This window comes from Platalea leucorodia (assembly GCF_965183815.1).
Source record: "Platalea leucorodia genome assembly, chromosome: 3".
Taxonomy (NCBI): Eukaryota; Metazoa; Chordata; class Aves; order Pelecaniformes; family Threskiornithidae; genus Platalea; species Platalea leucorodia.
In genome coordinates this window covers 69,197,778-69,213,984 of record NC_138825.1, presented here as the reverse complement: position 1 = coordinate 69,213,984, position 16,207 = coordinate 69,197,778, and the positions used below count along the sequence as shown (strand labels likewise).

The 16,207-nt window shown below is 37.4% G+C and overlaps 1 protein-coding gene across 5 annotated transcripts in view; it reads left to right on the top strand.

Annotated features, from left to right (window-relative positions):
• The window catches only part of TRMT11 (tRNA methyltransferase 11 homolog), a 33,167-nt gene that overhangs the window by 16,388 nt on the left and 572 nt on the right, over positions 1 to 16,207 (top strand). For 2 of the 5 annotated variants that reach the window (XM_082306891.1, XM_082306890.1), the window contains 5 exons: positions 2,034 to 2,114; positions 2,797 to 2,961; positions 4,368 to 4,440; positions 5,166 to 5,297; positions 8,623 to 8,743. In XM_082306891.1, coding sequence (XP_082163017.1) covers positions 2,034 to 2,114; positions 2,797 to 2,961; positions 4,368 to 4,440; positions 5,166 to 5,297; positions 8,623 to 8,743 — 572 coding nt within the window. The other 3 variants (XM_082306892.1, XM_082306893.1, XR_014227663.1) reach the window with 3 other exon arrangements.

Below are 16,207 nucleotides of genomic sequence, written 5' to 3'. Positions count from 1 at the left end.
AAACTGTTTAGATATTCTTGCCTCAGTGTTGGGCAGAAGGAAGCCTGAAGGTTTCTGGAAGAATAAATCAAGTCTTTTACCTGAGTCCTTTAGACAGTCTGTTCTGGTTATCTCAGTAAGCTTATTTTTTGTACCTTTGGAAGATGTTTGTCCCTACTTTGCCAATTCATGATACTGCATAATTGCAAATGACAGGAATTTTTTCTTTGACATCCTGGAGGATAGTGGTATGACCAGACCCTCATCTGTGCTGAAGAGATGGGGGAAATAGTATATGATAGAAAGGCATGAAGTTCTGTGCCATCATCATTCTGTCATCAGGGGACACATTGATTCTCTGATTAACCCTTTGTATACAACTGTTTGATATAGTAGGTCAAAGGGCTGGCCATATTGGAGTATTTAAGTATTCATGCACCTTGTCTGTGAACACAGTTGAACTAGTAGTACCAGCTGAGATTTATTAAAAGCTGTAAGTTCATGTTTTCCTAACTTTTTTTTTCCCTGTGATTAAAAACATTCTTAGATGGGCAAAGTACTTTCTTCTTACTTTTTTTATAGGACTGGGTGGTATGCCATACTTGGGGTCAGGGCTAGCTAAATTTCTCTTGACCCTCTGGAGGTACTGCCCATCTGTTCTGAGGGATTGCAGCCGAGAAGGGAAATGGGTGACTCCTCTGGGGTGAGTAACCTTGCTTTTCCCTGATCCATTTCACAAGAAAAAGCAGAGGAATTTTTTTTTTTTCTTTCCACCTCACCTTCAGTTTTGATAGAGTTCATTAGCATATGACGTAGAAGTTCTCTAGTGCCCTGAGATGGGATCTTCAGCCTGTGCACGCAGTGAGTGTTAGGGATTTGTTGGTGCTGAGCAGGTGGCGCGGGGCAATGCAGCCACCCGGGATGCTCCTCTCCACACTGTGGCGAATGGGAGAACCGGTGTCACCCACACAGCCAGCTTGCGCGTTGTTCCCTGTGCTGGTCAACTCTGCGTCCTGCAGCAATCATCCCCTTTATTTTAGCAGGACTGTTGGTATCCATAAGCAATTGACATCAGTAGTGTGGGGTTCGCAGCTTTGTTCTCAGTCACTGTTCTGTTTTAAACCATTCTGTTAGCTACATACCTCCTTATTAACAACTCAGCAACACAGCTCTTTGGTAATCTTCTGCTGTACGTCCATTTTTGTTTGGAAGCTGTTAAAGAGATAATGTCATTTGCTGTTTTCTGTGGGCTATTCAACCATTGCCCAGTTCCAAGGGGAAATCACACATGCTTTTTTGGTAGTTTGTTTTTTTTTTTTAATTAGGAAAGCAGATCACAACAGTACTGATTAAAAAAATTAGTTTTTGCAGGATGAGTACACTTAATAAATGTACTGACAAAATAGGCGACATACGGAAAAAATGCATCTGTCTATAGCTTTCACACTGCAAAACAATTACAGAAACTTTTTTGATATTGCTGTTTACATTGGAGATGTTTACATTTACAAGGTTCTTGACCGTTGCTTCTTACTCAGGGAATGGCCACATTATACAATGAGTTTGATTTTAGACACAGTTAAAGAGACTGACTTTGAGAACAGACATGGTAGAATTGCCATTCGTTTGGTGATGATTTTTCAGATTGTTTGCCAACAATTTGAAATGCTGCTACTTGCAAAGCAGAATTAAAAATTTTGGTTCATGTAATGATTAAAGGATCTTACAGCCTTGAAATACAGCAAACCATAAACAGACTCCTAAGAACAGTCTCTGGAGATAAGGAGTGACATAGGGCATAGCAAGATAAGGAAGATCAGGTATAGCAGACAAGGGACTTAGTGTTATTATCTCTGATTATAGTTGCATAGTAATTCTAACTGGTTGGTAGTTTTAATTCTTTTTTTCTTTCTTTTTTTTTTTTTTCTTGGGTCTAGCTTTGGGTCTAGTGTGCTACTGGTGTAAACTCCTGAAGTTCCTGAGCAAAAAAAATCCTAACACAGATAACATTTATGACAACAGTTTATACTTTTCCCCTTGTCTCCCCTTTATAGGTGGCCTTCTAATCTCCTCGGCACACTTTGGAGCATATGTGTGTGGTACTGATATAGATTACAATACAATCCATGGATTAGGTATGTTACATATTTCTAAGCCACTGCAATCTTACACTCTGGAATTTAAGAATACTGATGGTACTGGATGATACTTAGTGGATTTTAAAGCAACATTAATCTTCATAGGATTTATTTGGTCATGCTTATTTTTATTGATCAATTTACATGTATCCTAGCTAGGCTATTCTCTTATTTTTTAAGCAGGAAATATTTAATAAAAGGAATAATGAAAACCAAAACAAAGTTCCAAATAATAATTACAACAGCTGTGTGCTTTCTTAGCCTGTGATGTAGGAAGCTTCTCCTAACCTAACCCAGGAAGTCTAATCCCATTCTTACTTCTCTGAAAAACTGCAGTGCAAATTGTATCTGACTTATTGGACAGGATTATGACTGATGGATAGTGAGAACATCTTACAAACTAACATATTTATAAATGTGTTCTGTGACGCCCTGTGCAGATGGTACAGCCAAACTTTTCTCATGTATTTTCATTATTCCTTGCTACGTGTGAAGTTTATCACAAATACTTGTGACAGTGAGTAGAATAAGGCAGGAGATAAACTCTGGTTTTGTATGTGACATTTAATTCTTTTCCTTTAAAATAAGTGATAGAGTATATGAAAGCTTTTCCTATAAAATAATTTGTTGTTGAGTATGCTTTTTTTTCTGTACCATGCCCCCGCCCCTCTCCCCCCAGGCAAGGCAAGCAGAAAGAACCAGAAATGGAGAGGGCCAGATGAGAATATCAGAGCTAATCTCCGACAGTATGGTTTAGAGAAATACTACCTTGATGCACTAGTTTCTGATTCTTCAAGGCCAATATGGCGAAAAGGGATGTTGTTTGACGCAATCATTACAGATCGTAAGTTTGTTAATGCTTTTTGTTTCCTAATAACAATGATTAAAAGATTATTGCCTATGTCTATGCCTATGTACATTGATTTAATGTCTTGATGAGTGCTCAGATCTGCAGTTTCCATATTACAGAAGATGACCGTTGAGAGCAGCACTATGGAAATTGGATCTGCATTTGACACCTCTGCATTTATTTTAAGGGTAATTAACAAAGCTGTGTAACAAAGCTGGCAGTAATACCATATTATGTTCACCAGTGGAAGTCAATATGGCTGAAAATCATCCTTCGAAGAAGTCTCATTCAGTAAAGATGCATCAGCTTTATTGATGCACAGAGACTTCTTATCAGAATGGTCCATGCTGCTGTTAGGACTTGATCTGTAACACACTGGAGTCTGCCATGCAGCTCTGATGGACTTCTGGAGACCTATGTTAAGTGCTTATTGGAATGCTTCCAAAGAGAAATTTTAATGCATTTCTGATACACTTAACTACTAGAAGCACTAGTCGTTTGAAAGGATCTTCTGCTTTTTTAGAAACCGATGTGCTTAACACCATTTGTCATGCATGAGAGGGAGTAGAGGCTAAGGGAATAAACAAAAGACCTTGATACACCAATTTCTGATCTCTAGTGCTGGCTCTTACGATGACACATTCATATTAATTAGGAATAGGGAGTGTGACTTTTCTTTGTGGGTTGCCTGCTAATTTTTATTTGGCCTGTTTGGCAATAAGACAATGCAGAATATTAATGTGACTCAGAACTGAGTTTGCAAATTGTGTCACAACAACTGCGTTTAAAAAATGGTGATATTGGTGCTTCCATGAAGCTGAAACAAGTCTCACAAAAACAAATGTGTTTAATGTGAAATAATTATGTTATGCTATTAGAAATGTGCAAAAATGTATGAGAAAAAGCCATCTCTGGTTCTTCTTATCTGTCTGTGTGAGAATTACCTTTTGTGTAATGTGTTGGCAAGAAATTCCAATATATACAATTTCATTTTGAAAAAGGTTAGCTAAGTGCTATAGGGGAGATGTTTGTGTCTGTCAAACAAAAGAGGATGGGATTATTTGTCACATGTTGGAAATGTAAGGAATATCTTTTAATGAACAAAACAGAAAAGCATTGTCCTTTGTAATGTAGCAAACGTCTAGGCTACCAAGAGCCTCTTACAGCTGAAGGGCTTTCTTTGAAACAGTTTTAAAGTAACCTTTTGGAGCAAGAAACTTTTAATAGATGTTGAAGAAATTACCTGTACTGACTTTTACTTTGTAAAAGTTTTTCTTTTTTTTTTTTTAACATTATATAAGCCACAGTTTGTGCACTGTTGTGTATGTATAATATAATTGTATGTTATTTAGACAGAGGGTGAGGTTCTCATCTCTGCATTATGCATTTGCTTTGTATAGCACCATACGGTATCAGAGAAGCTACTCGCAGAACGGGTTCACAAAAGGAAACAGTTAAGTCAGCTGAAGGAAGGTGGGTAAGCTGTCTTATCTGTTGTAGAATATAAATGTCTTAATGGAAACCCTGTCACAGTTGTAGAATTTTTATTATTTCTTGATTGGCTGTCAGCAGTTAAAAAAAAAAAGATAGTAATAATAATTAAAGGAGAAAAGCCCTTTTTGTTCTGTTTGCAAAACTAGTATGTCACTTCCCGAAATCCTCTTGGTTTTGTTCTCCGTGCTTATCATTTGCCTGTGTTCAGATTTCAAATCCTATTTCTCGTCTCTGTGAGCCACCATTACCTTGTGTTTCCTGTTCTCAGAAGGTTCTCTTCAGTCCCTGTGAGCTGTGGAATCAGTGTAAAATGGAATGCCTCTATTTTACCGTAACCTTCTGTCTTGCATTTCCACTTGTCCTTTCTATTCAGAGACAACACATGGCTCCTCCACTGCCCGGCCTTCCTTGTCTTCTGCCTTGTACTCTAAATTGCCCTTAAGAAAGATGCTGTGCGAAATAACTATTCCCAATGTGCTTGTGATTTCTTTGACTTCCACAAGTACTAAAGAGCCAGTAGGGGAATTTGGGAAGTCATACTCCTCATAGTAGAAGTTGTACTCCTAGATTGTCCTAGGTAGTTTTTCAAATCTCAGATAGTGCTATTTTGTGGTTTGGGTTTTTTTTGTTTAGCTTTTTTTTTTTAATTAAAAATGGAGGTTTTACTGTGCTTTTGTGTTTACACTTGTGAATTTTTTGTTTAGCACAGAAAATCACATCTTCGTTTCATCCAATTACCATCTAAGCGACATCTTTTTTGACCTATTGAAGTTTGCAGCAGAATACCTGGTGATGGGAGGAAGATTAGTTTACTGGCTGCCGATATACAGGCCTGAGTATGTATTCTTGATTTCTGGTATGTAGTTTGTCAGAACGGATGCTACGTTCTCACTGTGCTTTGTTTTGGGGCATAATACAGCTGGAACTTCCATAGTACTAGCACTTAAGAATAATGCTCAGACTTCATATTTTAAAACTTCATATGAGGGAAAGCAGATTTTGAAATCAGTTTTTTGGATGGAGATAATTCCTGACTATTACCAAAAAGAAAAAAGCTTTTACATGTCCTAGCAAATGCATGTCCAAAGGGTTCAGGTTTAAGCTTAGAAAATTAGACTTTCAAGGTGCAGATAGATTTCCAAGATACAGTAGCAAGGCTCTTATTAATATGTGTTTCTACTAGAATAGCTGATTGAGGTGCATGACAAGGTCCTGTAAGAGAACATTCTTGGCTCTTTGGTGTTTGGCACTACTATTTTAGCTTTCTTCTGAGAAATCAAAAGTCAAGTGACCAAGAGATGGCAGTGAGAGGCAGGAAGTGTAGGGGAGCAGCGGTGTTGTGGACGAGAGAGGCCAGCAGAGACTGCAGGATGCTGTCTGCTCAGTAGTGCAGCCTGGGATTAGAACTGGATTTAAAAGGAAAGACATCTGTTTTTTTCCTTTCCAAAACTGTTTCATAGTAAAGTGGGGACTTGATGTACAGTAGCTGTTTCTAAGTGTCTTCCAGATGTAGATGTGCTCTGAAGGTAGCTTCCACAATGTCATATGTTTCTATGTACAGTCAAACTATACTGATATATAAAGTGGTTGTTTTCCCTCGTTTCACCATGGAAATGGCTTGTGACAGTCCTACATTTAATTATCACATGCTGTTTTGAAAATTTGGAAATCAAAAGGAGCCATTTCTGTTACATGCTTCCATAACAGAAGAGTGCATTTAGTAGCTTGCTTTTTTTTAATGATAGAATTGGTATCTTAGGCTTTTTTCCTTGTAAGACTATTCACAAACAAAACAATGAATGCCATTAACAGTATTATAGCTAATTGTTCAAAATGTCTGCCTATACATGCTTAACCCTGACAGACCCATGTGTGGTTGTGAATTCTTAGATTTCCATGTCAATAAACTCTGTTTGGAATTACTGAATTTATTCTGTTTGTGAAGATACCAGAGCTTTTTGTCTGCTCATTGAATATTGGTATTGCTTCCTTGGTACAGCAGTAGTAGGTAACTATGAACTGCACGTTCCAGTTCTACTTTAGCTGCTGTTTTGGGGAGGGCAGCTCTCTCAAGCTCTAGTTGGGTTGCCTCTTAAAAAGTAAGTTTGTACATACTACTATGAATTGACTCTATGCAATGAAGGTTGAAATACCAAAGTCACTATATTAGCACAGAATATTATTATAGTCACTTTATTTTCAGCTGTGATGATGAACACAGGAACAAACATTAAAGCAAGTATGTGGGGGGAAGATAAGATACTGCCTACTAATATGCTGTGCTATCAAATATCCCTTGGCAACACCTGCCGTTGGGTTCATACGTTATTTGAGATCCTTGTGTATTTCCTTAAATTAAAAACAAAACTGGATTAAAATGGATGTCTGTTAAAACCACTGCTACTGTATTTCTTATTTGATAATGTTCTGAGTTTTACCTGAAAGAATGTAGAAACATATGCATTAATGCTAACAGACAAGGCTTTTTAACAAAGTGATAATGATCTCTCCCTCTGCAAGATAGCATCTCACTCCGAAGTTTACTCTTTCAATCTGACATTGCAATCATTGTTGAGTCTGAATTCTTTTAATTCCTTTGCAGTCAGGCTTTTATATGGTTATGAAAAGAAACTTTTAAGATGTTGTGGCAGAGTGCCTACCTTTGTAAGAGAGAGAGGCAGTTAGATGGTACTAGATGCATCAAAAGTCTCATGTAATAGAAAAAACAATCGAGAATTAATTTGATTCTCCTTTGTCAAAAGCATGTTCTGACTTCACCTAGCAGAAGTGGTGACTTGCTTTCACACATGAGAAGTGACTGAAATGTTGTTTTGCAATCTGGAAGTTTTGGAACAATGCAAAGAGGCAGTGCTGTTTGGGTTTTTTCCTATTTACAAGTCTATTTGGTATCATCTTACTTCTTTAACAGCTCACTATTATCTTTAAGAAATATCAAGATTTCCATCGGCACCTAGATGGATCGTGTTTTGAGTTGTGTTTGACTTCTCTTTCTCCCCAAACAATACATTTACTTTGTAAAGTGCATTCAGAAAATCCACTTCTTTACAGGAACAATATGAAGCTCTTCCTTTGTATCTTTTATGTTCAAGTGATAGATGTGAAAGTTGTTTAGTTCTGCTTTTTAATGTCTGACTTCTGTTGACCCCCGAGCATTGGGGAGTCATGAGAGCAAGCATTTTATATGAAATCATAGTCACTGACAATACCATATACCGTTTTCTGTATTACGTTGTAGTAACTATTACAGGAAAACTTATTACAAAAACGTAGACTAACTGGCTGATCTACATTTCAATATATAGGAAGGATGTCTGATCTCGTATTTATCTTATTAGCTAGGTCAGTACTTCTTGTTCTTCTAGTCTCATGCAAAGCTCTTAAATCCCTCTTTCAGCATTTGGAGGAACAGAAGGATTGAAAGCAATCTAGAGAAAGCTGTTTCTATAGAAAATAGTATGCTTATGAGATGGCATTTAAAACACTGTAACTGCTTGCTTCTATACACAATATTTAATTGCAAGCCAGTGTTGCTACCATCTGATGTTAAAAGATAATGGATTTTTTTTTCTTACCCTTAGAAAAAGTAATTACAATGTGATACATTTGTAGCACTAAATTCTGAAGTCCAGGAATGTCACTGTCTAATAAGAGCTGGTTTAATATGATTTGGAATTGAAATGTAATGGTCTCTGTTTAGAGAGCCAGAGTTAAGTCTCTTGTTCCTGCCACTTTATATATGCTGACTGTGGAATACATTTTTTTTAAATCGCAGCTCCTGATTGCATAAGTTATTATTCCTGATTGGCTGAGATATTTTCTACTTGAAATGATACAGGCAGGCCTGTGTGCATACATTAACACTGTGTAAATACATGTAGAAAATGTGTGTGTGTGTGGGGGGGGTCTTTTTACTGTGAAGTTTTAATTTATTCTACATGTTTTATGTCACAAGATGATTGGAATATATGATGTAAAAATGTGATGTATGGAGTACCAATACCTGTATTTCTTTAATCAGATTAAAATGCATATTAACTTTCTAGTGTAAGCCACTTTGTGAAGAATCTGTATGAATTTTGTTTCAGATGCAGGTGTTCCAGTTCATGAGCTTACAGGTCCATGAATGTTTATTTCTTCCAGATATACAGAAGAGATCATTCCCCGCCACCCGTGCCTGAAACTTATTAGCAACTGTGAGCAGATGCTTTCCAGCCACACATCAAGGCGCCTGATAACCATGGAAAAGGTGAAAGAATTCAAGGTAAGCTTGAATTCTTGATTATATTGTGTAAAATAGTAGCTATTGCATTCATGAAAAGTTTGTGCTGTTCAGCATTTGATCCTTATTTCTGTCACACTTGGGTTTTTTATGATGAGAGTTAGAGTTTTTGTAAAATTGCCACACATTTCTTTAAAATAATTGGGTAGTGATTTAAGGGACCATTCCGGCTTTGGTCTTTTCCTTTTCCTGCTCAGTTTTTGATAAACTTTTCATCCTGAGCAAGCCGCTTAATAGTGTAAAAGAGATGTTTGAACATATGGTTACTTGTGAAAGTTGCTTATGCTTTTCTTGGAAAACTGAACTCTGTGAATCCCACCTGCAGAGATGCCTAGGTGCCTGACTTCCCATTGATTCCAAACTGTAATTTGATGCCCAAGTAAATACTAAGTGCCTTTGTGGGTCTTGCAGTACAGGTAAACTGTATTCAATTCTGTTATTTCATTTTTAGAGTGGTACTTTTTTAGCGTTTGAAATAATTGTAGCTGTGACAACAGCACAGTGAAGCATGTTGGCTTTTTTTTTGTTTTGTTTTGAGACACACTAAGTGCCTCTCCTGAGGCACTGAGACCAGGGAATATTGTATTTAGGTCTCCTTTCTGTTCTTGCTGCTTCTCTCACCTAATACTGTTAAAAGAGATGCTAAACAAAGGTGAAGCAATTTCTTAATGAAAAAACATGCAAACGGTGAGCAAGTGTTCTTAGTTCTTCATTCCTTGTCAGCTGGAAGAGCTATTTTAAATGACAGGAGATGCAGTCAGCCTGCTGTGTCTGCATGGTGCTTGCACTAATAACACAGCAGGGTTTCATTACTGCATTCATAACGCTAATGATGACTGAGATGCTCAAGCAACACCTGAATTTTTTTAAACACTGTATGTGGAGTTCAGAGCCAGAGCTGCCAACTTCACCAGTAGCGAACCAAGTGGGTAAATTATGAAAGTTTTTGACGTGTATGTCTCAAGGTGTTCGTGGAGGTTTTCTGCAGGAGTTTTGGTACTGCCAGTGCTGTAGGATAACATGTTCTAATTTAAAAAATACATCCACCCTTCCGTGAATAGACTTTCATCATTTGTTATTCTTGTTTTGTGCATCACCTGTTCTTCAGTACATACTTTGACAGGTTCATGTCTGGAAATGCTTAGCTCTGAGCACCTGAGTCTAGTTGGCAGGCATACTGCTTAGATAAAACTGTGCAGGTGCTTACACTCAGGACTCCATATGTCTTTTAGATAATTTAAAGATACCAGAATGCATGTACTGTTTCTGATGATGCAAAACTTGTCCAAATAACAAAATACATATTGACTCCTTAGCTAGTGCCTGCTTGGTTTAGGGTCCTGTTGTTTGGTGTCTTAACTATCTAAGATTTCCCCACCCCAGTGTCCTTTACCTGGGACATGTTTTTTCCTGTCTTAATATCTTGAACAACCTTTGAATTGGATACTTCTGACTCACCAGATATGATCATAAAATTCAGTAGTTGGAGCTTTGGCTGTTTTTCTTTTTCCCAAATGGAGTCAATTTTTATGAATATACAAGCATTTATGTTTCCAGATAGTTCCTGTCTGCTTTACTAAACTGTTTTTTTAACCAGCACTCACAAATGCCTTTTAATTCAGCTTTGTGTAGTACTTGCAAGTGGCTAAGAAGTTTTACAAATCATGTAGTGTCATTATGCAGCCCCTTGGTTTCCCCAGTGTTTGTCACCAATAATGAATTGCAGATTTCACAGCAAATTCAATTTCACTAGTAACACTCTAAACCCTTAACTGGAGATTAATTCAGTCAGTTACTGAACGTGAAATTGGTGGTGCAATTTGATTGTGCTTGCAATATAAAGGAGACCAAAGTGAATGTAAAGAATGAATGTCTAGTTGAAGTATTGATCTATCATAATTAATTGTAAGCATGAAGATCATAAATGTTGGACTAAAAACATGACAAAAGGTAGTATATAACTCACTGTCTTGTAAGCATCCAGTCTGTTCTATTTAAGTTTATGATGAAATCGTGCCAACTGGAAAAGATTTCTTACTGAACAGAGCGTTGATATGAATAGACTTTTCCAACATGTGCACAATATGAGCAGAAGAATTGTTTGTTTTTTAACATTTAAGGCTTTTTTTTTTGGACAGCCATGCTGGTCATTAGTAACTCCCCTCCTCCCTAGTCTTAAATTATAGTGATAATAATAAAAGTGAACGAAGGCAGTTGTTGTAGAGGGCAGCTAGCAGTAGCTAGCTAGTGACTTCTAGTCTTCTAAAACTCTGAAGGCAGAAGAATTAGAGAGGTGAAGAACAGGAGTGTGGAGCGGGAGAGGACCAAAACAGAAGTGATACAAGGTGAGAGCTTACTATCCTGATGTATTACTCTTTTCTATGGACATTAGTGTCCCTTCTTCTGGTACTAAATGGATATGGATCTCCCCAATATCTCTCTAAACCTTTCTAATTGATATTATAGCGGGCAGGACTGTGTGTGAGTCTACCCTCATTGAACTGTGAAGGGAGGTTTTTTTCAAGCAGTAAAAACACCAGTTCAGCTCTCCAAAGACTGTAGGCATTCATATGTAAGAACTGAAATACAGTGGTAGTGGAAGAATAAGAGTAGATTCGTGTTGTAATGTCTGTTGACTGTGATCTAGTAGGAGTCCAGTCTTCTGCTTTCCGTCAGATGAGGTTTGAACCAATTCTTCCAGCCCAAATCAAGTGAAAATGTACCTTCCATTGTGCCAGTTTGTTTTTTCAAAAGCCTTAAAAAATAGTTAGGTAAGGCTGAAAGGTCTCAATCTGTGCCACCTATATTTGAATTGTCATCATTATTTTTTATTTGAGTGTCAAATAACTGGTAAGTGGTTAATCAGTAGGAAAACTGGAGTATAAATCCTTACAGCATTATTACCACAAGGTAATTATTACCTTTAATTACAGTTGGTAATTATTAATTATTACCAACTGTTTTCAGAAGGGGTGGACTTCCTAGTGGTGTTTAACGGTAGGGTTGTTTGGTGTCCCTTTCTTTACAACATATGTCTAGCTTTCTGTTTTCTGAGGCTTGTTGATTTCCCCATGCTGAATTATTTCATCTATTGCTGAATTAACTTGTTTCATTCCTCTGCTAGCTGACTCTACAGAAATATATGGTATCTATTTGGCTGGTAGATGCTACCTGGTTCTGAAGTTTCTAATCAGGACTTCTTAAAAAAAATATTGGAGGAGAGATCTGTAATTGACAATGGCTGAGACACCTAGAAATTATGTAGCAAGGTGAAACAGAAAACTTGACTGAAGGATAAACTCTGAGCATATGATTGCCCGTGAAAGGACTCTGAAGCACTGTGCATACAAATCCACCACGCTGAATGGGTCCAGCATTTCCACGTCACACGGTCACTCCAGAGTCGTTACTGGTGTAGAATTTTTCCTACTGAGTGTAGCAGTGTGTGTTCCTGGATATGACTTTGTTGTCCCTAATTTGGAAACTGCTCAGTGTTGTTTATAGCTGTATAACATTAGTACAAGTGGTTTCTATAGCTACTGTCCAGCACCAGAGGTAGAGTGGTAGGAAGCTGTGATAAGGCTAGAAAGATTTTTTTTTTTTTTTTTTTTAAACAAAAACTGAATGTGGGCAATTACCCCAGGGCTGAACTGAGGCATGCTAGATTCATAAAAACCTTTAGAATATTACTTAATATTTGCCAAGATTTAAAGAAAAACAAAGCTTTCTTGTTATCTTTAAGCTTCCTCCTCTTTCTTCCACCTCTTTCATTATTTATTTGAGATCTGTAACACCTGTTTTAGTGTTGTCTTTAGAACAAACAAGTGTTGAGTTGGAAACTCAAATTAACTAAAAGCAATTTGGTAGCATGCACTTTGACAAGAGCTTTGTTGGTTTTCAGTTGTCACACAAGTCATTGTAAAACATTTCAGAGCAAAAGTTTTACATGATAACTGTTGTTTGCGATTAGTCTGCTGTTTTGAGAACTTAAATTATTCAAAGTGAGAACCAAGGATGATGATAAAGAATGACCAGGGATTAACGAACATCTTAAGTTCTCACGTTTACAAATAAAGGAAGAAGTCTTTGTCGTCTTGGTAGTGCTGGCTGGCGGGGGCAGGAGCTGACCTAGTGCCAAGTAGGCTGATCATTGCTGATCAGTCTTGGAAATGATTTCTTTGGAAGTCTCACTGTTTTGTGTTGAATAACCAATTACAAACTTTCTGCCTTAAACTACGCACAGTTGTTTCAAAGGAAATAAGTGAAAAAAGCTACTCATCGCTAGATCCATCTGTGTATCACAAGCAGTACTAATTCCTTTTCCAGTGTGTCATGTTAAAAGGAGGAAAGAGACTATCTCCCTTAAAACACTGTGGTTCAACTCCATTCCCTGAATTTAAACTTTTTTTTTAAAAAGGCAAGAGAAAGGAAAAAACATCCATATTAACTGCACTGGGCAGTTCATGCACTTGAGGGAGAGTTGACACTGCCGCTGACACCCTCCGTAAGAGAGCTTCTTTTACTGCAAAACATTCCTGTCAGATATTTAGACTGCATATTCTACTGATTTATGCTACTCAAGATAGAGCTTAACTGAGGATGTTTGACGGGCTTCCTTACTGAAACGAGCTGGTGTCTGATGCCCAGACAAATTCTAGTGCAAATAGTCACAACAAATTGTTTCATGAAGATTATTTTTGACAAGCTCCCCGCATAGATATAAAATACTCTAAGTTAGAATTTGTTCAGAAATCATTAGTCTCTAAAATCCAAGAATTCCTTTTACTTTGATCACTTCTCGTGTTGCCCATAAAACTGTTTTGATTAGTACATGTCAACAGTGAGTGGCATCTCCAGGTAGTTCAGGATTTCTTACTTTCTCTTCCCTTTTTTTAAGAAGCAATTCCCAATGTGTTATTTTTCCTTAAAGCAATTACCATCTTTATTGGGCAGTCATGTCTGTACAGGGGAGAGGTAGGGAATGGAAGTTCTTAAGCTGGAATTACTGTGATGTGGGCCAGGATCTTCCTTTGTAAGCTCTCCCAAGAAATCCGTGCCTGACTGCAGATCTCCTCTCATCTAGCGAGCAATGATTTGCATAGCTTTTGATGAGGCCTGGATTTACAAAATGGATTCTGCTGTGGAGCGATGCACCAAACCTGTTACCGTTTGATGAAAGCAGATGCTCCTCTTACAGCTGTGTTTAAGTTGAAGTTTGTTCTCTTATATATCATATCCTCCCTTTGCCCTAACCAGCTTGGGGGTAGAGGCGGGTAGTTCCTTTCTTCCTTCCTCCCTTCACCCTGAATCAGCATTTTGTTACTTAAGGAATCAAGATGAATGGTGTACAGATGTGTGACCTCTTAGAGGTTGTGGGGATTAATTTTTATGTTAAAATACTGTTGACCCAAATATCATTATCCTTTGGGGTCAAATATCCCATCCATTTCTCAAAACAAGCACATTATATAGAATTATCATTAAAACACATCCCAAAGGTATAAAAATATATTATATGTTTAGGTCTAAGAAGGATTTGTGACCTGCAAATTCAGGGGAAGAATAAGTGCTCTTTTCCTCTGAGTGGTCCTGTATAAGAGACCTGGAGAAGTGGGTACAGGCTGGCTGTGAGAGGAGTGTATCTTAAATCCTCCTTGCTTCCTGTCTGTCTATAGTAGGTTTTTTTTTCCCCATGGACATGTTAAAAGCCTGTTGATTATCAGCCTGAGAACGGTCTTGGAGATGGCAGTCTCTTGCAGGTGACGAAAAGACAGGTAGTACTGTGTCTGCAGTGGGTTTACTGAGCTCATTTTCTCCTGCTATTTGCCAGCAGTGCAGTATTTAAATAGAACTAATTTGCTGCTACTGGTGAACATGCTTTACGGGTTAGATAGCCACATGGCACTTAAACGTTTAGCAAGTTAATTTAAGCCAGTGGCATGCTACTGGTATCTGCTAGGATAGCAGATGAGAACTACTTCATAGGAACATCTCATTGTGTCCAGAAGAGGGCACTTGTACACGCACACAAACATCTTGCTGCGTTGAAAAACCTTTTGTTTCACTCCTTTAGAATGCGTATTAGGATATCCAAAGCAAGAGGAGGTGTTGATCTTGCTAGGTGAAAGCCTGGAAAGGCTACAAAATCACTGAAGGGGGAGATTGTGCACTAGGATTCAGCTCATCTTTGTGTTGTAATACTTTCATAGTATGAAAATATTGACTTAAATCTACTTCCATCTTCCTGCTACTTACAGTAACCTTATTTTCAAATATGAACAAATAACTCTGAACCATAAACGTAAGTAATGAACCAGTCTGTATGTTGCTGCATTGCTTAAAAAAATTAAAACAATGAGGATGCGTTGCAAAGAAACATTTAGTGGAACAGAGGTTTAGTTCTGTCATATGCTTGTTTTTATTTTCTCTTTGCACAGTGCAGTTGTTCTGTGTGAGGCTGCTTATCTCAGTTCCATCTTGCTATTGAGCATAATAAACTGACATCAACGATAAGTGTAAAACTGTTTTTAAAAGTTGCCATCACTTTTCTTTAGCACTCAGATTAAAGTTTGATGTATTGTTTATCTTACAGTATCGATAACATTAGTTGACAAGTATCTTAATTGTATAAAGCCACAGTACACGATGAACTCTAAGCATTTGTATATATAATGGGCCAATTTTCTAAACTATGTTCTTGGCTGTTGTCAAATAGGTATTATGTGTAGGGGATTTACTGGGTCAACTTCAACTTTCAGAAGTACGTGAATACTGCACAAGAAGAAAAATCCTCTGATTGCGCTTCAGTAACTGTAGGAACTCATTTTAGTCATTTGTGTTCCTCTTGTGTTTGTATCTGCCTTCCACAAACCTCTGAGTGATTGAATTCTCCAGATGGTATTTTTTCTGGAAACTAACCTTTATATTTTCCTTTATAAAAGTCTGTATAGCATAGTACCTGTACTCTCATTCATTCACGCGAGGGTTGGATTCTGGTGATGTTAGCTGAGGTATTTCCAGTGATGCAGTACTGTTAAAACTTCAAATGTCTGGTACTGACAACTTGCATCATTTTGGTGTACAGAACAGACTAATGAAAATTTGAATGAGTACAGAAAAAAAAAACAACAAAAAACCTTGTCTGCTTACAGCTTGTATTTGATCCATGTCAAATGAGAATCCATTGTGTATGGATTTTCATTTCTGTTAAATGTTAAGACTTTGCAGTAGGAAGTATGTGTTCTTGTTAATCCTAATGGAAACCTTAGCATGCTATTTTTTAAATTCTTTAATCAATCTAGTGACTTAAGCGTTTGCCATTGAATTGTAAAAAAACCCAACAACTTTACTCTTGCTTGTAACTGTTTGAAAAAGTCTGGAGGAAAACCAGTGGCAATACATGCTGAACATACTACCGTAAAATCTAATGCTTGCATTTTGATACCA